The 25,461-nt window shown below is 32.2% G+C and overlaps 1 protein-coding gene across 1 annotated transcript in view; it reads right to left on the bottom strand.

Moving 5' to 3' along the window:
- The window catches only part of LOC128989304 (uncharacterized), a 43,420-nt gene extending 18,323 nt beyond the window's left edge, over positions 1–25,097 (bottom strand). The window contains exons 1-3 of the mRNA XM_054411183.1: positions 25,022–25,097; positions 11,037–11,280; positions 5,319–5,473 (exon numbers count right to left, since the gene is read on the bottom strand). Coding sequence (XP_054267158.1) covers positions 5,319–5,473; positions 11,037–11,267 — 386 coding nt within the window. The 5' untranslated portion in view covers positions 11,268–11,280; positions 25,022–25,097. The remainder of the gene's footprint in view (positions 1–5,318; positions 5,474–11,036; positions 11,281–25,021) is intronic.
- Between the last annotated feature and the right edge of the window lie 364 nt (positions 25,098–25,461).

Here is a 25,461-nt window from a genome sequence, read left to right as displayed (position 1 = left end):
TATGTTATGGTCCTTATAATAAAAAGTATAAAATCCCATAGTAACAATTCTGGTTCAAAAGTTGCTGCAACTTGTGATTTTAACTATAAAATATCGTATTTCCTCTCACCACTTACCCATGATAAAGGTTGTTGACAAACTTATGGGAGAAAGTATGTGTCAGAATGCTGATACCGTTTATTCTATGTACTCAAAATCATACAAGTGAAAGGAGAAATGTCTGCAATATTATATGTATCTTCAATTCGTTCGGTGCTAGCCCTGTAAGCGTCTCGGACAGGTGCCAGAGAATGGTTTTGATCCCTAGGATGCCACGTGTACCACGTGCCCTTAATGCATAACCAATTGAAAGAAAGAATTGACAATTTAGAGGTGAAATAGGATGTTGTATGATGATTTGGCTTTTGTCTAGTGACTTAGGTTATAAACCACATAACTAACCTTCTGTCAACTACACCATGTATTCGTGTCAGGTACAATATGTACCTTACATTATTAGTTTAGAAAAATGTTGTTAAATGTTTTCGTGTTCGTGTAAGTGTTAAGTGTGTGTGACAATTGTTCACAAAACCCCGGGTATGAATAGAATTTTCCCAATTCACTAGACTATTCAGCTTGAAAATAATCCTTCACGTTCGAAAACTTGGTCATTCGAAACGGATCTTTGAAAGTACAACAGGTATTCAAAATTTGTATTTGTAATGGGCGAAGAGGTTTTTTCAACTACTACTAAGTTCAAAACCACGGTCACTAGGCGGAATATGGATTATTGGCATTTCAATTTAACCTTTGTATTTGTAGAAAAATGTTATCCATAGGAATTTTGTGTTTATATTGTAGTTTGATATGTTTCTAGCCACAAACTTTCACTCGGGTCGAAACTAAATTATCTAACAAACTAACGGAGAGTCTCCTCCAAATTGGAATATACACAAACACCTTGGTAAGCATCCAACAAACTTGTTGAAAGCTAGCCTGATATCTTTACAAGTATTTTAAGTACAATAGTCAATAGTCAATAGTAGTAAGTCAATAGTTGATTGAGTGATTTTGATTGGCTATTTATTTCAGTAATGATCAGTCGTCTAATAGCTTTCTACTTCTGTCACTTTCGCACGACGTGGGTTGCGGTCGGATCGTTACGTCACCATTGACCCTGGAAGGACTTCCTGACTCTAGGCAGGACATGTGTATGGTATAGTGATGTCCTCCGTCGAGGTGCTTTCTCCAGAGGATCTTTGTTGGCAAAACGCCGAGCCTTCCATCGGCATCGACGTCAAGAAAAGTGGTTAAAGGAAATTATTTATATCGGAAAATACATTTGGTTTATGATTGTTGTCACTGAACTGTTGTGGTTAATATTATATTATTACCAATTGAAACGGAGACGCCACCTAGGTGCGTATTTTTACCCAAATATGAGTGAAGGACGAGTGCAGAATGATGTGCGATGATCTGTGTAGCTTTGTTATTGACTAGTATCAGCTGTTAGGCCTCTCGCCCACTATACGATATCGGTCGTACGACACTGTGTCGTACGATATTCTTATCGTATGTGTGGTCCTCGCCCACTTTACGACACTTTGTCGGATAAATGACCAGTTGCTCGGTAGCCCTGGAAGAGTGAGGTGTGGGTGTGTTGCGCAATATCTTAAAACAGTGGTTCTGTATCAAATAGTAAAACAATGATTCCGTTACGTGTTGTTGCAATGTGGTACTGTGGCGCAGATTAAGCGATAGTGGCCAATGTAGGCCTACAGCATTAAAGAAACATTTATTTTTAGGTGTAAATTATTTTTTTATGTTAATGTATTTAAAGACATTTTCAAATTATATTAGTCCATGCCTTTTACAAGTTTTTAAATTTACCATAACTATCATAGGGTTTTGGGATATTCTGGTAAAAAGTCTGTATGTTAAATTTTTTTGGATTAGTTTTTAAATATTAATGATTTAATTTTATTAATATAATCTACAAAAAATTATATTTATAGGTTTTAGTGGAACTTTTTTTACACAATATAATTAATAATTAAGATAATTAAGAATAAATAATAGCCAAACTCGCATTTTTTCAATAATAATTTTGGTATATTTACTCATAAGTGATGCAGTATTTAAACATAATATAAAGAAAAATATGAACAAATTGTAAAAAATAAATAGGAAGATCAAAATTACGCAAAATAATGGTTGAAAAATAAAACCAAGTGATATATCAAACATTATAGGCTAATAAAAAAGTATGAATGAATTGAAAAAAATATTTATTCACGATAAGAAATACGCAAAGTGATATAACAACTATAATAATGACGAAGTATGAGTTAATTGTAAAAAGTATATATAGGACTACTGGGGAGAACGCACGACACACGATAAAAATCGTATAGTGGGCGAGCGCCCATTCGATCGTGTACGCCACTGCGAGTAAAACAGTCGTACGACAGTCGTGTATCACAGTGGCAGTGGACGACTGCTTCACGACAGTTTGTCGTAGTCGTGAGATTATCGTACAGTGGGCGAGCTCTCATAAGATCCCATGGTTCACTGTGGAAATGTTGTCGTTCCGACACAGTGTCGTACGACCGAAATCGTATAGTGGGCGAGGGGCCTTAGCTGTCAGCCATTAGCCAAAATAATTTATTTATATCCCAATGATCAGGAACCATTTCCAGGTTCAAACCATCAAAAAGCTACTGACTTTTATTCTCGGGGATGAACCTGTGACCTTTTGGTTGTCAGTCGGGCACTTCAATCACTCAGCTATATAGGAGTTAGCGTACGCGATTGTTCTTGTATTGTAAAGTATAAATTTATAATATTACAAAAATGAATGGCAACTTTCTATAACCAAGTGGTTAGAAGACGTGTAGGCATATCGTAAACTGTTTCAACATTGGGAATAACCGTTTGAGAAAAGATAGATTCTTGCATTTTTAAAAAAGTTTTTTCATAACTTAAGCACATTTCACAGTTTTTAAACATAAGACTACTAACACATTAGCATTAACGAAAGAGAGGATATCTTTTTATTTCATGGCTATAAATTATGTGCACGGCTTGTAAATAATTAGTAGGTAAAATATTTATCACTGATTGATTTATATCTTAACTAAGAAATCAAATGTGTATGCAGATGTTGTAAGTTAAAACATCATATATCTTTTTTACTTTTTTTTACTCATATGCATCCTAAAACTATGCGTCTAAAGGTAAAACCCCATTAATTCAATTTACGGGTACTAGCGACCCGGAGTTGTTATAAGTTAATATAACGACTTGGTGCACGGTTGTTGTACATTATAACGATGGGACTTGCAATTGTTTAAACAAAATCAGCAAGATCAGCATGACTTTTATAGTTAACTCTGATTGTGAACAAATATTTTCATTTAATATTTAATGTCCCCTATATATGAAAAGAATTTACTTGCCGTTATAAAAAGAGTCCATAAAAAGTAACGTAAAAAAAAATTACTCAAATACATAGTTAGTAAAAAAATACTGTAACTGTAAAAACGAGTTGGGGATCAGAATGGTCACCTTGAGATGCAATTTTGTGTTGATGGTGACTAGAGTCGTTGAAGCTCCCACAGCCTGAGGTAAACACTTGACATGGAAGTCAACATTACAGTCCCAACAAAAATACGTTGTTAGTTTCGAAAACAACTATATTTTGTCGTCTCGACTCAAAATATATCTATAGGGTTTGTTTATTTTGTCAAATTAAACAATCTATCAGTATTTTTATAGCCTTAAGACAGTAGTTAATGTTATATAGGTCAATATTACAGTCCCAACAAAAAATACGTCAATAGTAAAAAAAACACATTTTGTCGTTTCACCTCAAAATATAACCATCTTGTTCATTTATTTAGTCAAACTGGCCAATCTTTTATCGGTATTTTATAGCCTTAAGACAGTAAACGGTTATTAGTTTGTTTGTATTTTAACGATTTCAACTATGGAGGTATACGAGTACATTGAATGGTAACAATGAAATATTACGATGTATTTTTTTTCAGATTATATGAAATTATGACTAATTTACCATAGTTAATTTGTTTAGTTATTAAAAAAAACTTATTATTTCATGCATAAGGTTGCCTATGCTGAATTGTAAATCGAATGAATTGTCAACTCAAATTTCAGTGGTTCATTTGCTATTAACCTTAAACAAACATGCCTGCAAACCAAGCAGTATTTGATATATTAAAGTAAAAAAAAAATAAAGAAGGTTAACATGAATCCATTATTTGAAGAGACTAGAACCTGAAGAAGTCAGCCCACCCTTGTTCTTAATCTGATGGTTAAATCACATTTATACTCGTAAGGAATATTTGATGTATTCAATTTGTATTCATAAAAATCAGATAGGTTTAAACTAGGGGTATCTCTAGACATACTCATTCTCAAAATCAATTTCCATAGTGAACTGGAGCTGGAGCGAGGGGGTGCTAGGAATACTTTTGAGTAAAAAACGGTGGTTTAACCGGTCTTGTAGGTCGCAATTTATTTATTTCCCTAGGATTCCAAAAGTATCGGCATTAGGGTTAAATTAGGATTTAGCCTCTTTTAGCGAATTTCCCATATAGGGAATAAGCTATTACCGTAGGTCTCATAATAAGACATGGACCCGGGGCTGATTTACATGATCGTTTTGAGGTCCCGAGAGGTTAAACCCCATCCGTTCAAATTCATACGAACATATTATATATGTGTCCGTTAGTGTGATAACTCGAGCAAAAATGATAAGATTTTGACAAAATTTGGTACAATCGTGTTAACCTACTTTTAATCGAACGAGTTCGCAAACCAGCATGATCGGACTATATTAACGGAGGCTTATGTGGTAAAAATTAGTTTTGCCTATATTTGACCCTACTAACATACAACATTACATTTTTTCAAGCCATTTTAAAGAGCTTACAAGAAAACAAATAATATAGTATATAGAAGCGTTGTACTATGCCTAACAGTTAGGGGGATAGTTCAAAAAGATTTAACATTTTGAAACTCCATGTTATTTTTATGGAGAGTAAATTAACTCTTGTAGTTTGTTCGTTTATAATATTTCCATTAAATTTGGCAGTTTTATTATTTAACACCAAGTTTTCAGAATTTCAATAAAAAACTCACCCAATTACCTTCCCTGTACCAGCATACCTATTTGATCATTAAAATTAATGTAATTTAATTAGTAAATAGATCTGGAAGTTTTAAGGGATTATTTTAATAGAAATCCAGTCAGGGAATTTGGAATTCGATTAGTCTGCAGGTTTGCTGCGGCGGTGGTATTATTTTAGTGGCTTTACCTTATCATGGCGAGTATGTTGACCTCCTCTCGACTGAGAGAGTTGCTGGGTCTCGCCGCCAGAGCGCATACCAGCTTACGAGCACATCCCAGAGGGTCTTGATGTAGCGCCGCCTCTAGGCTCGGTATCTCATTCACTCGTTCTTCCAGCATCGCCTGAAAGACAGTATAAGATTAGAGACCTTGGAGGCTAGCAGCCATCTATGATAATTTCAAACAGCTACCGGTACTGAAAAGTTAATTATCATCCAAAAATATTTTTTCTAAAGTGACTATAATTTAAATAGGTGGGACACTGTGAAAATAGACATTTTCTTGGTAGTTTTGAATTTTTTTTTAAGGAAGCCCATGGAAGCCAACGACCATCTTGGGTTTGAGTGCAATAAGAGCAATGATAGCTTCATTAATTTCAAATAGCCGCTGAGTTATTTACCATATCAAAAATATTTTATTCAAATGCCAACGTGATTGTATTTTAAATATCTAGTGTACTGTGAAATTAGACATTTTCTTTGTAGTTTTTTAATTGTTTTATGAGTCAGAACGTCTAGGCTGCATGGACTCTTAAGTTAAATTCAAACACTTACATAGCTTTGAAGCAAGTAAATCCCATTCTCCCCAAGAACCATCAGCAAACACTAGAGGTTTTATGAAAATCTCATGCAAGATATTAGTAATAATGATAAAATACCCCCACCGCAGCAAACCTGCCGACAAAGCGAATTTCCATTTGTCTGAATTGATTTTCAGTTAATTATATTTTAATAACATTATGTTTAACGAGTACCTAGGTTTGCTGCTACAAGGAAACTAATAAAGTGTGTTTTTGAGTAAAATATTGATAGCTTAGTACAAAATAAATAAATTTGCAAAGTTTTATCAAAATATATCCATAAACAAGCAAAATACAACATTTGACAATATTCTCCATAAGAATAACATGGGAATTTTAAATTTACAATTTTTTTAATTTTCTCCGTTACTAATAATCGAACAAAAATACTTTTATATACTTAATTATTTGTTTTTTTAAGGTCTTTAAAAAGGTCTAAAGAGAAATCGGAAAATTTTGTGTTTTTAGGGTCAAAAGTGAGAAAAACCAATTTTTACCCCATAAAACCCCCCGTAAAGCCCCGTTCCCATGGTCCGATCGTGCTGTTTCGCGAACTCATTCAAGTTTATCCCGCATTACACCTTTAAACCAAATTTCATCAAAATCGGACAAAAGTTACTCAAGTTATCGCGTTCACGGACGTATATATATATATATATGTATATATATGTATATATATATAAGTTTATATATATATACATATATAAAAATTTGAACGAATGGTGTTTTTGGCCTCTGGGGACATCAAAATAAAAAAGTAAATCGGTCCCGGGTCTAGGTCTCACCGTGCCACCTACGGTAATAGCTACTTCCCTTTAGGGAAACTCGTCAATAATACCCTGAAATCTCAAAATACCCCCGCCGCAGCAAGCCTGTAGACTAAGCGAATTTCCATTTGACTGATTGGATTTACACTGAAATGTCTACTTAAAAATATAACATTTATTCTCTATTTAAATAGAATTAGTTTAACTAGTACTTAGATTTGCTGCATCAGGGAGGGTAAAACTGTTTTTTTTTTGTAAAACGTTAATAGTTAGTAAGCAATAAAATTATTTTCCGAATTTGATCAAAATATGTTCATAAACAAGCAAACTACAACAATTTACTTATTCTCCATAAGAATAACATGGGAATTTTAAATTTAAAATTTTTTGGAATTTTCTCCGTAACCATTAGGCGCATAATAACGCTTCAATATACTAAATTATTAGTTTTTTTAAGCTCTACAAAATGGTTTGGAAAGAAATTGCTAAATTTTATGATTTTTGGGTCAAAAATGGGAAAAACCCATTTTAACCCCATAAAACCCCCCGTAAACCCCCGTTCCCATGGTCCGATCATGCTGGATCGCGAACTCGTTCGAAAAAACGTAGGTTTACACGTTTGTACCAAATTTCATCAAAATCGGATCATTTTTGTTCGAGTTATCGTGCTAACGGACATATATGTATACAGTATACAGGGTGTCCATAAAAAACGTTTCAGGACTTTGGGAAATGGATCCCCATACTAGAAGGAAGAAAAAGGTTTATGGGAAGGTATGTCCGAAAATGCATATTTACCCAGATATCCGCCATTTTTTTTTTATACAAAAATATTTTTATCTGTGAAGTTTTTTATTCGATGATTATGAAACTTGGTAAACATGTTACCATACACAAGACCTATTTTAGAAAAAATAATAAAGTTGTTCCGATTGTAAATTTCAAAATGGCGGCCGTTTGAATTTTTCTAACTTTATTAACTCGAAAACGGCTAATTCTATGAAAAAGTTTCAAGGATACTTTTTTTTAGCATTTTTAATTGCCTATCAAACAATACCAAGATCAAAAGATCGGACAAAAGATAACTGAAATATTACGTTTTTTCTGTAAAAATAAGGCAAAGTTAGTCGGGGAACCCCTAATTTTTGCCTTATTTTTACAGAAAAAACGTAACATTTCAGTTATCTTTTGTCCGATCTTTTTGATCTTGGTATTGTTTAATAGGCAATTAAAAATGCTAAAAAAAGTATTCTTGACATTTTTTCATAGAATTAGCCGTTTTCGAGTTAATAAAGTTAGAAAAATTCAAACGGCCGCCATTTTGAAATTTACAATTGGAACAACTTTATTATTTTTTCTATAATAGGTCTTGTGTATGGTAACATGTTTACCAAGTTTCATAATCATCGAATAAAAAACTTCACAGATAAAAATATTTTTGTATAAAAAACAAAATGGCGGATATCTGGGTAAATATGCATTTTCGGACATACCTTCCCTTAAACTTTTTCTTTCTTCTAGTATGGGGATCCATTTCCCAAAGTCCTGAAACGTTTTTTATGGACACCCTGTATATATATATAAATATATAAATATATAAATATTTAAATATATAAATATATAAATATTTAAATATATATATATAAATATATAAATATATATATTTATATATATGAATTTGAACGGATGGTGTTTTTGGCCTCTAGGGACCTCAAAATGAAAAAAAATCGGTCCCGCGTCCAGGTCTTACCATGAGTACTACGGTAATAGCTTATTCCCTATATGGGAAATTCGCTAAAAGACATTTCTATTAATTTCTTAAAAAGTGACATAAATATAAATTAAAAAATTGAACTTTCGCATAATTCAATAAATATTTTAGCCCTGGCTGGCTGCGGCAGAGCCCTAAAACACTGTAAAAGGTTTAGCTGAATATTTTTTTAGTTTTTAATTTGTTTAAATTATTCTAAAAATGAGCCATATAATTTAAATGGGAGAATCTAAAATAAAACATGAAACAAAAACATCCTTATCGATTACATAATGTTTGAGTTAGAATAGTACTGATCCAGTGTCATTTGATTTTAATGGTGTTTGTGCAACTTTGTTGGAACACCAAACAATGTACAAATAAAGGTTATAAATATTTTCCATAGAGTACACAGCAGGTGAATTCTTACCGTTTTTCTCTAGTTAACTATATAGTTTTACGAGTCATTTTGCAAGAAAACTGTAAGAAAACACCTAAACTAGATTGTGGCCTAATTGTTGTTAATACGGTTACTAAGACGATTGTAACTAATTGTTGTAACTAATGATACCGTATAGCTTCTTGTTATAGCATCGTTAACTTGTGATTAGACGTTTGAGGGCTTAGTTCATCAGTAGACAACGCCATAGAACAAGGTAACAAGGCTAAACATTCCATTAATTAACTATATTACATTATTAAAACACCCAACTATTTGGTTCTTTGTAATATGGATTTTTTTTATAAATTGACAAAACATCTACATATAATAAGGGGTTGAGAAAAACATTGCTGGAGCACTTTTTACTGTATGAAACAAAAACAACTAATAAAACTTACATGGTACGTTATTACTCCCGGTATAATTTTTTGGTCGGTAAATATTAGGAAATTGAACCTTAAAATCCGGACTAAATTGAAATTTTTCACAGTTATTTAACTTTAATAATAATAAGGAAAACTATTGTTAATATGTCAAAAAATCAATTTCCATTTGCCTGACGGGATCATTACTAAAATACTTCTTAAAAATGTAAGATAGATTCCCTATTTAAATACGGTAACTTTAAATTTAACGAGTACTAGGTTTACTGCTCGGGGAGAGTAATAAAGCGTGTATTTATGTTAAATATCATTAGCTTAGTATGAAATAAATAAATTTGCCAAGTTTGATCCAAGTATATCCACAAATAAGCAAACTGTAACAATTTTAATTTCATCCATAAGAACAACATGGAAATCTTAAATTTAATACTAACTTTTATTATTTATCTCAATAACCGTTAGTGATGGAGCAAACCTTCAAATATAAAAAGATGTATTTTTAGACGTCCTTTAACTTTTGCAAATACACAAATTCTCTAATACCAATAGTTTGTGAAATATTGTCAAAAAAGTGAAAATTGGCCGCCATTTTCCAAGATGGTGGCTGAAGCACAGCCGGGATTTATGGGGACTTTTGATATTTTATTTATTTAGGCTTACTTAACAACTGTGCAAAGTTTCCACTTAGTCCGAATTTGTTAGGTAGATTTTCCTAATATTCTTCCACTACAAGTATAATGTGTTTCTTTGTATTTACCTTAACATTTAAATTGCAAAACTAACTGAATTCCTTATAAGTCCTATTACTGAAACGTGTTTCGGAGAAGTTAATCAGAAAGAACGATAGAGAATTATGGTCCTATCACAGGTAAAGTCTAAATGGAATTGTGCTACTTTCCTCTAACAAATCGGAACATCTGGGCAGTAAACGAAGTTAAAAGTTGAGTTGGTGCCAAGTGGTGATTATGGGTCCATTTAGCTCTGCAATTCAGGGAATCCCTCTTTATGTTACTTATGTAACGTACTGTCTAGCTTACTTCTTAAATTTAACCTTAATGTGGTTTACATGGGTGTGAAAGTCCTAGGCGTGAATAGTAGGCAATTAGAGAAAAACAAATTTACCACACTACTTTTGCTATAAATATTTTTTATACTAAAATTTAATAAAGAGACTTTGGTTTCCTTTTTCTTAAAGATTCATCTAAAAAAAAGCAGATGGTTTCGTTTACAAATATCTAAATCTTTCTACTTGATGGTCTTACTAGGGTAGATCGCGAATCCCCGGGCCACCGACTAATTAATTAGCATTACTGATAAGCATATTGTGATAATTGTTGATAATCATTTTGACATTTAGGTAAACATATTAGCATTGGTGATAAACACAATGGTACAAGTGAGAAGCATTGTAATATTGGTGAGAAGCAGTGTTCGGCCCAGAATCTCCCATACATAATTCTAAATAATACGCCCTAGATCTTAAAATTATTTAAATATCTTCAAAATAAATTAGCTGGATCACTTTTACCAAAACTTAAGTTTTTAGCAATGAAAACGGTTCACTAAAGTTACAAGTGAAGTTCGATGTCCTAAGCTATCATAACACAGCTCATTTTGCTAAACAATAAAAAAAGACGGCCTAGTGGCCAGACGACCAAATATCTTGTCGATCTCCTGGTGACCCCCCAAACTAAACCTTGATAAAAATTGACCGATATGAGTTCTCCAACATATTCGAATAGTAAAAATTTCTAGAATACTTACATCAGGTATAGACCTCTTGGAGATGCCTTGCAGCGCAGACTGCAGCAGCCTACCAGCGCTGGGGCGGTTGGGGCGTATCTTGGTCCAGTCGTTGGCCAGAAGGTGGACCATGTACATTCCAGCGAGACCCGCCAGTGCCAGGACTACTAGACGGAGGAAGTGAATGTGAGCTTTGACTACCCCGGTCAACACCAGCAGAAGTATCGTCATACACACCGACCTCGTCAACATTGTTTCTGGTTATCTGAAACGAAAATCCTTGATTTAATATTTCTATTAGATAGTTTATAATGTTATGTTTAATGTGTTTAGGGTGGGGGGGGGCGAGGTGGTCTAGTGTTAGAGCGCGGTAGTTCGGTTCCAGAGGTCTTGGGTTCAAATCCCGCCAAATCACCAATGGATTTTATCTATGTGATAATGCCGCAACCCCTAGGTCTACCCTGAAATAATGTGAAAAAAACAATTCCGGGTTCGTGCATCCTAAGACAAAAAAAAAAAAAAAAAAAAAAAAATCGGGTGGTTTTGATATTTTAATTTTTTGTAAATCAACTGTCCAAACTCTGGTTTTGTTCTAGCAAACCTTGGGACTTCATTTGAAATCAATTTATATACAATAGACTTTTCATTTGATCAATGGACGAATGGCATCTGGGTTTAATTACAAAAAGAGCACTATAACCACTTGAATTCTTTGAATCTTTTTAACTGCTTGCTTGCATCGTTTTATAGGATGAAGTATGGAGATCTAAAATTAAAATAAACGTAATTTTGTCCACTCTTAACAAAATGTTTAAAATTATATTAATTAACGCTAATGCACTCATTTAAAGTTAAATGGTCAGGAAATAGTCCTATACGTTACTTTGCACCATGTAAACTTTCGATCTCTTAAATTCATATTTTTTTATGTATTTAACTTATCTTTATAACTTTCATAAACACCAAGTGAAAAAAGTCTGATCAAAATCTTGACAATAGGGATTCCAAAAAGCACATATGAAAGTTAGGAAATTTATTTCTCACGAGAACACTGATATATTTAAAGTAATGATAAACGGTTTAAAGTTTGTTGGATACAAATTTGCCACTATTAGCCTATCAAACCTATGAATCCTTTGTTTTACAATTTATGATTGAACTTTAGTTTTAATTTTGATTAAAAAACCAATACTCTTTTAAAAAACAATAGAAACAAAAAACAAATACACGCGGGAAACATTTCAATGGCGGAGCTCATTTCAAAACAAGACTTCTCCAAGAGGCAATTTCGACGATTCCCGAGGCGATGTGGTTAGCTTCCCTGTAATTTATACCACTGAAATACACGTATTTTCACGTGGATACCATCAAAACCGAATAATTTCCTTTGACTTATTGTTTTTGGCATCTTTCCTTATTAAATTCAAACATATATTTGCGTAAAAAGAACATCATTTTCTTTGTAACAATATTAAAATTCATAAAATATACTGTGTAAAAAATGTGCATGTTTTGGGTGAATAAGATTATGTTGTTCTTGGATCGGGTTGGGTAAACATTAATGGAGGTTAAAGTTAACGTTTCCACAGGGTTTATAATAGCAGTTTACGCAACGATTGCGTAAATATAGTGTTCAACAACAAGGATTGAACAAGGACACGAGTAAGCGGGTGCCTTAAAAACTTCCACGAGTGTCGTTAACACTATTTACGCGAGTTACTACTTTACCTAAGGCAGTGTTTTAATTACACTAAAATCCTAACTCATAACTTCTAAGAGAGGTAATGTTTTCGTTTATAACCTCTCATTGCCCCTGACAGTGATGCAACGAAACATTGTACCAAACACTAATTGCAACACTCAACAATTAAATTTGCATGAACAGCTGATTAGCTGAAGTTAGAATCATTGCAATTTTACTTCTTCTCTCTCAATCCTTAAACCTTATTGGTCCGTTACCCAGTAAATGTATGCTGTTATGAAAGTAAACAATGCTGTTATGTGAAACTTTTCAATTCTAAGAACTGAACTGAAACGGCTACTTAAAAAAAGGTCGTAGATAAAATGTTTAACAATATGGTATCGTCAGAGATGCAGCTGGTTATTGGTATCATCAGCTGGTTATTGGTATCATCAGATGGTTATTGGTATCATCAGCTGGTTATTGGTATTATCAGATGGTTATTGGTATCATCAGCTAGTTATTGGTATCATCAGATGGTTATTGGTATCATCAGATGGTTATTGGTATCATCAGCTGGTTATTGGTATCATCAGATGGTTATTGGTATCATCAACTGGTTAGTTAATACAACATTTTATGAATCAAATATCACTAATCCCCACAACATTCAGAGGGTTAAAGTGTGTGTCATTTGTCACTCTAAGTTAGAATGAGGTTCCGTCCTAATCATTCCCTCGTGCATGTGTACTATAGTAAACCGTTCCATCCAAACATTAGCTACATTAAATCTGTTTGTGTAAAATATTATTCAAACATGAAAATTGCTTTCGCAAAGGAAAAGGAAAAGCCCGTCCTCTCCTGCTGTTAAAATGAAGGTTAATTAAAACGAGTCTCAAACACATGAACATGAAACTCATTACATCATGGAGTATAATAAATATTTCACAATTTTTTTAATTATAGCTAACTATTTTGAAGATATACTACCTAATTGAAGGAAATTAATAAATTGCATTGTTAACGGAGTACCATTGTTATTAAATAATATTTTTAATGGTACGATGATTTTTTTTAATAACGTAGTTTTCAACAAACTGTCAATCTACGGGACAGATTGAAAAACGACAGTACTTTAAACCGTATTATCTTCTTATTTAATTCATTTATCATTATTTATTTATTTATTTTATTTATATTTATTTATCAGTGTAATCTTCATTTATTTATCTTTAATCATGTAATTTGACTGATGAGTTTGTGGTGGTGTTTTCAGCGTCAACCCCGTCGTCACTAATAGACTGATAGAAGTTTCGCCCTTACGGTGAATTGGCTAGGCTTTGTAAGAAAATTGTATGACTGATATTTGTTCCAGCGTTTGTAACTATTAAAGGTTTTAGGCGTTTAAAATGTATTCATGTAATTAATACCCCCGCTGCAGTAAACCTGCAGACTAAGCGAATTTCAACTTGTCTGATTACATTATTACTAAAATATTTCCATGAATAATAGATATTTATTCCCTATTTAAATAACATTAGATTTAACGAGTGCTTATAGGTTTGCTGCTACGGGGAAGGTAAAAAGTGTTTTTTACCATACGTCAATAGTATAGGATGAGATAAATAAATTTGCCAAATTTTATCAACATATATCCATAAACAAGTAAACTAAAACAGTTTTCATTTTCTCCATAAGAATAACATGCGAATTTAAAATTACACTATTTTTTAATTTTCTCCGTGACCGTTAGGCATACAACAGTGCTTCAATATACTACATTATTTATTTTTTTAAGCTGTACAAAACGGTTTAAAAAGAAATTGCGAAACTTTTTGTTTTTAGGGTAAATAATGGGAAAATCCCATTTTTACCCCATAAAACCCCCCATAAACCCCCGTTTCCATGGTCCAATTATGCTGGTTCGCGAACTCGGTCTAATAAACGTAGGTTTACACGTTTGTATTAAATTTTATCAAAATTCCATCATTTTTGCTCGAGTAATTTTTGCGCTAACGGACATATACAGGGTGATTGATATAAGTGTGCCAGCCGTTTCATACTAAAACTATAAGAGATATCAAAAAAAGTTAAAAGGTAAGTGCCTTGGATTTTTTATTTTAAAAATTGTTTAGTCAAGTCAAAAAAATTATTTTAGCCGCCATTTTTCCAATATGGACGCCAACTTAGATTTTTCTTACAGAACACCCTGTATTTTATGATGTATTCCGGTATAAAATGCAATTTTAAGACGATTTTATTTTTGGGAATTTTTTTTATAAACCTAACCGTTTCAAAGATAATAATGTTTAAAGTTTTAAAAAATTAGGCATAAGAAAGAGTTTTGATAAAGGCCTAAGCAAGCATGCCAGCTGTTTTATTCAAAAACTATTCAAAATTTCACAACTTTAACCATTATTATCTTTGAAACGGTTAGGTTTATGAAAAAAATCACAAGAATAAAATCGTCTTAAAACTACATTCTCTACCGGAATACATCATTAAATACAGGGTGTTCCATAAGAAAAATCAAAGTTGGCGGCCATATTGGAAAAATGGCGGCTAATTTTTTTATCGACTTGACTACTATTTTTAAAATAAAAAATCTAAGGCACTTACCATTTAACTTTTTTTATATCTCTTATGGTTTTCGAATAAAACGGCTGGCACACTTATATCAATCATCCTGTAGGGTGAGTTTCTACTGACCGTGTTAACTTCGCCAGTGGGTTCTACTCACTAAAAGGAACAAAAAAGTTCCTATAAACCCATGTCCGATTTTCGACCGTTTAGCTGTTTTGGGGGATTTTGTGTTTTTCTTATTTTATTAGACCTTGCTCCACAATTTATGTAATAAAAACTTAACCAATTACTTTAGAGAGTTGTAGTTAAAATCATTGGAAAGAACATTAAATTTGCTATAAATCAAAGGTTTCATTCAACAATTATACCATTACATAGTCCATGTTATAACCAAAATAAAGTAAAAATGTCATTAAATTAATTAATTACGATAATTTTCATGGACCTCCTTTGATACATAAACCTGCATTTATGCAATGTTGAAATGCATAAAAAACTTGGCATTTTAATAATCTTTCAAATGATATGCTATTCAATACTATTATTGATATAAACCAGTGAGAAATTACTAATAAACTACAATAAAACACGGTTTACAGATTTTGTTTTTGCACAGTTTTACTGTTAATAATAATTACTGTATACTCCATGATGTATTTTATTGAACTATCTGATAAAATTTGTACATTATTTTAACTTTTAAATATTTATTAAAATTATCTGAATTAATAAAATGTATAAACTCAAGGTTTTTCACATTTTCAAAGATGTAGTGTGTTTGATTCTTAAATGCTGTGTAATTAGTTTTACCTTGTGCTTGATTAAGTCAGCTTTTATTGATTTGTCATCTATAGCTAGATAACTCAGCTGCTTGAACATACCTTGTTGAGTAATTTGCTGTTTTAACTTTATATTTCCAAGTCAATTAAGTGTTTTTCAACATTTATTAAAATATGGAGCCTTTTACCAATCAAGATTATGCCAACATGATGAATACAGTAATTATTATTAACAATAAAACTGTGCAAAAACAAAATCTGTAAACTGTGTTTTATAGTAGTTTATTAGTAATTTCTCACTGGTTTATATCAATAATAGTATTGAATAGCATATCATTTGAAAGATTATTAAAATGCCAAGTTTTTTATGCATTTCAACATTGCATAAATGCAGGTTTATGTATCAAAGGAGGCTCATGAAAGTTATCGTAATTAATTAATTTAATGACATTTTTACTTTATTTTGGATATAACGTGGACTATGTAATGGTATAATTGTTGAATGAAACCTTTGATTTATAGCAAATTTAATGTTCTTTCCAATGATTTTAACTACAACTCTCTAAAGTATTTGATTAAGTTTTTATTACATAAATTGTGGAGCAAAGTCTAATAAAATAAGAAAAACACAAAATCCCCCAAAACAGCCAAACGGTCGAAAATCGGACATGGGTTTATAGGAACTTTTTTGTTCCTTTTAGTGAGTAGAACCCACTGGCGAAGTTAACACGGTCAGTAGAAACTCACCCATATGAAAATTGTTATATACAGGGTGTTTCAGAATTAGTGTCGGATATTTTAGGGTATTATTCCTGGGTAAGAAACATATCCAAATATCATATTTAAACAGTCCGGAAGTCTTTATTTACTCAAACAGCCGCCATTTTGTTTTTTTCCTTTAATATTTTTTTTAAAGAGAATGGTAAAACATACGGAATTGAAACTTTGCACAAACATTTCTGACTACTAGGCAAAGCTACAAAAAAAATATGAACATTTTCCAAATACATAAAACAAAATGGCGGCCATTTAAAATTTTGTTTCTTAAATAACTCAAAAACCGTTGATTTTATGAAAGTTTTACAAGTATAACTTTTTTTAGGTAATTTTATTACAAATCGATTGACACCTTAATTTTGTACAATTAAACGTATATTAACTGAGATATGGCAGTTTTAGTGATACGTGACCACCGGAGGCTAGTTGTAGGCATGCGGAGCCATGCATTGTTGTGGCAGACTTTAGCCCGCCGCATGCACTACAACTAGCCTCCAGTGGTCACGTATCACTAAAACTGTCATAACTCAGTTAATATACGTTTAATTGTACAAAATTAAGGTGTCAATCGATTTGTAATAAAATTACCTAAAAAAAGTTATACTTGTAAAATTTTCATAAAATCAACGGTTTTTGAGTTATTTAAGAAACAAAATTTTAAATGGCCGCCATTTTGTTTTATGTATTTGGAAAATGTTCATAGTTTTTTTGTAGCTTTGCCTAGTAGTCAGAAATGTTTGTGCAAAGTTTCAATTTCGTATGTTTTACCATTCTCTTTAAAAGAAATATTAAAGGAAAAAAACAAAATGGCGGCTGTTTGAGTAAATAAAGACTTCCGGACTTTTTAAATATGATATTTGGATATGTTTCTTACCCAGAAATAATACCCAAAAATATCCGACACTAATTCTGAAACACCCTGTATATATACAGGATGATTGATATAAGTGTGTCAGCCGTTTATTCAAAAAACTATAAGAGATATCAAAAAAAGTTAAATTGTAAGGGCCTTGGATTTTTTATTTAAAAAATTGTAGTCAAGTCGGAAAAATTATTTTAGCCGCCATTTTTCCAATATGGCCGCCAACTTTGATTTTTCTTATGGAACACCCTGTGTTTTACGATGTATTCCGGTAGGAAATTAAATTATAAGACGATTTTATTCTTGTGTTTTTTTCCATAAACCTAACCGTTTCAAAGATAATAATGGTTAAAGTCTAGAAATTTTGGCATGAGAAAGAGTTTCGATAAAGGCCTAAGCAAGCAAGCCAGCCGTTTTATTAAAAAACTATTCAAAATTTCACAACTTTAACTATTATTATCTTTTAAACGGTTAGGTTTATGAAAAAAGTCACAAGAATAAAATCGTATAAAAATTACATTTTCTACCGGAATACATCATAAAATACAGGGTGTTCCGTAAGAAAAATCAAAGTTGGTGGCCATATTGGAAAAATGGCGGCAAAAATATTTTTTTCGACTTGACTAAAATTTTTAAACAAAAAATCTAGGACACTTACCATTTAACTTTTTTTAATATCTCTTATAGCTTTCGAATAAAACGGCTGGCACACTTATATCAATCACCCTGTAATTTATATTGGTTATTTTTCATTTTTACATATTTCATTAATTTCTCTTTGTTTGAAAACGTTTGTATTAAACGAAAATTTGCAATGTTTCATTTCTCATTTTTAATAACGCTATCAAGAAATATATATTAATTTGAACAGATGGCGTTTTTGACCTCTAGGGACCTCAAAATGAAAAATTATATCGGTCCCGGGTCCAGAGGTCTTACCATGAGTACTACGTTAATAGCTTATTCCCTATATGGGAAATTCGCTAAAATGCATCCGTAAAAAGGTATTGATAGTATTAACAGGAGCAACACAAGTGTACTACAAGAATATACAAATCCAATTAATTATCACTCATAGGCCAGAACTCCGTCCTAGGAGTTTAAAACGTAAAATGTTTTTGAACTCAGTTAATTGTTGGAAACGAAATAATGTTCGGTAGTATTGTTTTTAATGTTAAAAATTATGTATTGATTTTATTATGTACGAATCAAAACATCCCATTGATACGTTAATTTTAGGAATTGAATATTTTACCATACAGTGACCTGACAAAGAAGTCTTTCTTGCACTGATAACACGCAAAGTAGCTTATTCCTGAATTAACTTACTTTCCTGCACTTATTTCACTTTTTTAAACTTATTTCACTTTCCCACTATCGAGTATTTTAACCGAATAACACAAACACTAGGAGCAGGTATTTTTAATGTTCGCTTGAAAAGTCGTCGAACTGTTATAGGAGATTGGGTTTGGAATGAAATGAAAATGCTTCTTTATTGGGGCGAACTTAGGACCACATGGTCCTTTCTTACAGTTAACCTATAAAAAAACTAATAATAACATTAAAATAATAACAAAAAATACAATTCGTAAAACTACAAAAGACACTGTGATTACTCTTTACACTATCTACAACAATCTGCCCTACAACTTACGCGAAAACTATTTTGGACCACTGGTCAAATACAAAAAACAAATTACCCTATGGCTACAAAGCATTGGGAGATCAACTGCTCAAAATTTACTGATCTCAACCTACAGACAATGAACAACCTACAGGCAACAAATTTACACTCACATCAGCTGATAGAGTGAAAGAACGATTGTATGCTAGCACGTATGTGAACTGTTCCCGATTCTGCGCCACAGGGACAGAGCATTGACGGCCCTATACTAGGGCTACCAGCCGCCTGTTGGTGTCGGAGTGAGTGCAGCAGTGTGAGTGTGCGTGTGCGTGTGTGTGTGTGTGCGTGGGTGTGTGCGTGCGCGTGTTGGGTGTGCTTGGGAAGTACAGTAGCAGGTTATATTTTGGGGGTAGGGTAGGGGGGAGGTGGGGGGCACCATTCGCTCAGTCCTTCAGCGCAACTTTCAACTTTTAACTTGTTCAAATTTCCTTTTTTTCATAATTTAAAAAAATCTCTAATAATATAACGACTCTCTCCCACTCACAGGACTAATTTATCCTTTGTGGGGGATAATTTCGCTTGATTTTAATAAGCTTTTATAGAAAATTAAATATAACCTAGAAAAATAAAAAATATTGTAAATATTTTTGTACAGGGATCATAATATTATGTTATGTCTGTTTTTTGCGAAATAAATGATATTTTGATTTGATTTGATCTTGTAAACTCACAATTCTGATTTGTTATTGTATTGGACCATGACTGTATTGCTGTCAATCAGCTGTGTTTGGGTGTTACCAGCTTCATTAAATAAAACTTGATTGAATTCCCAAACAAGGCATACAAGTTAAGTGTCGAATTGGGGGTTTTCGTTCACCAAATCTATTAAATCAGGCCAAGACTTTTTGGACACCCGGTACTCGCAATTCGGTTAGTGCTATTAAGATTTCCCATACGAACACACCCGTTTTAGATTCGTTTAAGATCTTAAAACATATAAAATAAACTCAAGAATTCTTTTTCCGATTAAAACATTTTATAAACGTATACTTCACAAAAACTAAAGAAGGACGAATCTTTTTGCAAGCGCTTCCGATCTGCATCATTATTCGGGTTGAAATAGGTATCAGCGTAAATGAATACTCTTTGCTCGATACAACCTGAAACGCGTAGCCACTTTGCTGAGTCTGACAGTTAAATGGATTATACAGTATTTGCTAACAGTATCAAACACTCAAAGCCATTAAAGGCTGTAATGGGAAATGTGTTAGAGGTTGGCTTAACAAATAAATGCAAATGTATTTCAGATATTTAGATTGTGAAATGGAATAAATTTAGTATTATTTAAACAGTGTTTCTAAACATAGCTCTAGCTTAAATTATACTACCGTGTAGTTAAAGTAACATTTTTAATTTGTTAATTTTGTATTGAATGGACTCATTACTTTTTATAATAGTTAGTTTGCCCTAGGCCAACTTAAGGATTTTTAATTGTGAATTCTTACCGTGTAATATGTGTTGTTACATAAATCCGTTGACAATTTTTAAAATCTTCAAACAAAGATTAAATTAAATTATAGGTTTCGCTCTTATAAATTAAGTTGGGGCCAAGAACTAATTCAACTGCAGGTATTTATAGCATGTAGGGGTTTTCTAGATAATCATCATACTAGGCCATATTACATGCCGATTTGAGGGCTCTTTTATTAAAAGAAACGTCTTAGAACACTTAAAATATGTTATAAGACGTTTCTTTTATCTTTCCGTAAATTAAATAACACGTACACTGCTGATCAATAAGTTATTTGGTTATTTTATTTACAAATTAATAAACATTCACATTACATTTAATTTAGACCAGTTTTAATGGCTACACTGTACAATCTATCAAGTGTTATATTAAAGGTAAATCCCAGACTATCTAGAAAGAGTTCATTTTCCTACCACTGGATATTGAAAATTTTAATAATAAAATAAACAGTTACCTTGTTCAATATCCTTTGGTGCTATTAGATGACGACCGATTAGACGAGGATTGACCCGATGATGTGATTGTTGTCACGAAACCGGTCGTCATCTAATAGCACCAAAGGATATTGAACAAGGTAACTGTTTATTTTATTATATACCTAGTAAGGTTTAATAGAAGGTGTAGGCTATACTCCTCAAGTTATAGTCGTCATAAAGTTTCATAGGCTAATAACACTTAACCACAAGTAGATTTTATTCACCTAACAACCTCTTTATTTACTTGTTTCCTGAACAAAATATTTAAATCACAAATTTCGACCTTTTAAATGGAAATTCTGTATTAAAATGTGGTAATTGACTTCACATTTACCCTATTGAAATCCATCATTGCTATTGAGTGAGGAATGAATCAAATAAATTCAAAGACAGATAGTTTCGCTTAGAGTTTTCGACTAGATTGGGTGTTCATTTACTTCCAAGGGTTCCTTTTCATCTTTCAGCGTGGTTTAAGATGCCTCTAGATTGAAAGAAATCTACCAGCGCTGATTTATCAGCCAACCTTTGACAAAATGTTGGTTTTTGGTTCAACAAATTCAAGTTGTTTATTAAAGATGCCTATTTTTCTAGACAAAAATGTAATCAATAATATTATACACACTCTTAATTATAAAATCAAAAATCATATTATTTTTGTCAGTATCGTTATTTTTGCCATGTCGTTTATTTCGTTGATTGTTGTCTAACTTTGGTTATCAAACCGAAATCAACAGATTTATAACAAGATCGTGTTAAATCTTTTTCAACTAAATACTATATAAATTATTTTTAGTGAAATTATATTGCTTTGCAATTGTAGCACCATTTTTTCATCGAATACGAATTAATTTTTAATTTCACATCACTGACTACAAAATCAACAGAAGGCTGGAAGCTGGCAGACACATTACTCTGTTGTTAATACACCCATTCAAGTGTTAATGTTTCAACTAGATTAAAGAATACTTTTTTGAAAACAAGAGGCTATAGAGGCAAATAAAAAGATAAATTGAATCTTCAAGACAATGGGTCTCTGTCAAATGCAGTTTCCTCATATTGTATATAATGTACATTACGTTTGAAACAAAGCCAAACAGAATGGGCCATTTACTGTAAACAATAAAAGCTTCGTGTTACATCAAATATCAAGGTTTTAGATTAACTAAAAGAATAAATATACATATATTCTATGGTAATTCCTGTAAAAAAATTATTCAGCTGTCTGAAATTTTTATAATGGTTAATATCTACCCAATTTCATTTTCCTTGCTCATATAATAAGATAATGGGGTAGCGAGCTGGTCCAGTGATTAGAGCGCGGGACTCCGTTTCCTGGGGTCCCGGGTTCAAATTCCGCCAAATCACCAATGGATTTAATCTAGGTGATAATGCCCTAGCCCCTAGGTAGCGCCTGATGTAATGTGAAAAACAATCCCGGGTCCGTGCCTAGCGTCCTAGGAAAAAAGAAAGATAATAAGACAATAAATATGTATATTGTTTATAAAAAAACTCAACTGAAATTCTTGGTTTTATGATTGATAAGAAATAAAATTGGGATAAAACGATCAAGTAGGATTTATTTTTTCTATAGAATATGTTTATATGTACAATAATTGCAACGTATAAAAGATTTGTTTTAGTAATTAATTCCATCCATATAGCACAGAGAATCAAGATTGTTAGCTTTGACATCCAATTTGCTTCTATGAATGATAATTAAGCCTACTATGTTACCGGCTTTAGAATTGTTAATAGTCTAAGAGTTAATAACCCCGCTGCACCAAACCTGCAGACTAAGCGAATTTCCAATCGCCTGATTGGATTTACACTAAAATTTATCCTTAAAAATACCACGTTTATTCCCTATTTAAATATAATTAGATTAACGAGTACTTAGGTTTGCTGCAACAGGGAGGATAAAAAGTTGTTTTTTTTTCTTCTAAAATGTTAATATTTTATAAATAAATAAATGCATTTTCCTAACTTTATCAAAGTATGTTCATAAACAAGCGAACTACAACGGTTTACTTTTCTTCATAATAGTAACGTGGGAATTATAAATTTCAATTTTTTGGGAATTTTCTCCGTAACCATTAGGTTTATTACAAAACCAAGCAAAACATAGTTAAACTATTTAATTTCGACATTATTTCTCTCCGTAATGTGGCGTGTGTCATATAACTATGTGTGCTCTGAGGTTTGTAAGTAACAACAGATTAGATGTGAATTGGCTTTTTTTTATTTCAAAATGTCGCCTATACAAATTTAAAATAAAACTAAACATATTTAAATGTAAAGAAATGTTCTATCATGATAATCTTTAATATGTTTTGGATATAATCCGTTTCACAACGATTCTAAAAATTTTACGGTTAAATGGGTGGTTTTACAATGAGTGGAATAAACTCTAGCCTCAATATCTTAATCGAAACGCAACACTCATTATCACCCTCCTCTTAAAAATATTGGCAAAATAGCTCGAATAATACACTAGTTAAAATAAAAACAATGAAAATACAGAAAAATTCTGCATGTTGTATTTTCGGTTGGTCAAACAACATGGCTGGTCCATTTACCAAGGGGTAATTTAGACAGACACTATATTCAAACAAAGGGTTAACCTACAAACCGCTTTAGTGGTTTATCTCTTTGTCGAGTGCAAGCATAAGTCTTCCACCTAGATGGTTCAGTTCAAGGGCTATAAATCTTAATGGAGGTTTGTTCTAGTTTATTTTCCGAATTTAACTTTAAAACGATACATACAAAACATTGTAGAAATATCATTTGTGATAAACTTATAATTATTTTTCCACAAAGACAGATCTAGCACTTTGTTTCTTATGATGCAAACACTTATACATTTGCGTGGCCTGAATACTGTTGTTTATGAATGATTCTATAGTTTTTGTACAATAAATACAAATACCGAAGGTTTTTTACAAATTAAATAAATAAACTCTTTGGTATTAATTAACTATTAAAGTTATGTATTTTGTATTTCAATAAACAGATTTTGTTCAAACTACGATTTGATGTAGTTCCTTTCATTTAGACCGAGCTTTAAGTTCAACTCAGTTCAGTAAAAATTAGTTAAAACCAAATTTATTTGGGTATTTTGCATAATTATCCTTAAAAATCTTTGCAAAATTACGTTCAAAATCAATCTTGAGTAAATCAGTGGTCGGTGTTTTCTTTAAAAACCCGTGGTTAAGTCAAAACACGGTTGAATGTACCTCCTTGCAGGCGAGTAAAGTTTTACCAACTCTTTCTACGGATATTTTATACGTAAAATATTGTTATAAGTGGCAACGTTATAACAACTACGAAACAAAAAAACATTTTCTACAAACCAAAGTAATTTGAGATTTTCAATAAACTAAATTTATACTATTGGTAATCGTAGCAAAATGTATCTAGTTCTATTTGTTTCAATTTAGATAAGGTTTGATAGTACTAAACGTAGGATAAGTTAAAAATACACCATGATATTACACATTTACATATTATTTTACAAAATACAAACATTTTAATCTTTTTACTAACCACAGGGATTTCCGTATCTGTAACGTGAACCGTTTTTAAAACATATAAATATATGTTCACGAAAAGACCTTAATGCTTTGGCTGTAAAAGACTAAATTCATAAATTTGTAAACGTATACACTACGTTAAATATGTAAGTCTGCACATTACCTGACAATGTCCCAGCAGCTCCTAGGTCTCCAGCATCCAGTGTCAAGGCGTGGTACACTCTGACCTTGTGGGGTTGCGGACTGACTCCCGAGGAGAAATTCACTTTCTTTAAACTGGACTCGGCTCCTGCTCAGCTGATTGGAGACGAGCAACTTGCGTAACAATCGGAACGGTGCGAAACCACGCCCCTGCGGTGAACCGTACAACATGTGTAGTTGAGGGTGCAAAATTGTAGTTTTCATCACTTGGACCGAAAGTGGCTCTTTTTGGTGCGCAATCGTGTTTTACAAGTGAGGCGCAGCCGAGTTTGAAAATTTGATTAAGTACCAAAAAGACACACTTTTTTCATCATACTGTGGAAATAATCTTCTAATCGTTACAAAATTATACCACATAATTTGATGTTATACAAAGTCGTTATAAATGTTTAAATTTCTGTA

This window comes from Macrosteles quadrilineatus, unplaced genomic scaffold (assembly GCF_028750875.1).
Source record: "Macrosteles quadrilineatus isolate MER2022 unplaced genomic scaffold, UCM_ALF_1.0 Scaffold_3__2_contigs__length_128488019, whole genome shotgun sequence".
NCBI lineage: Eukaryota > Metazoa > Arthropoda > Insecta > Hemiptera > Cicadellidae > Macrosteles > Macrosteles quadrilineatus.
The sequence above is the reverse complement of the archived record's forward strand: the minus strand, read 5'-3'. Positions and strand labels throughout refer to the sequence as shown.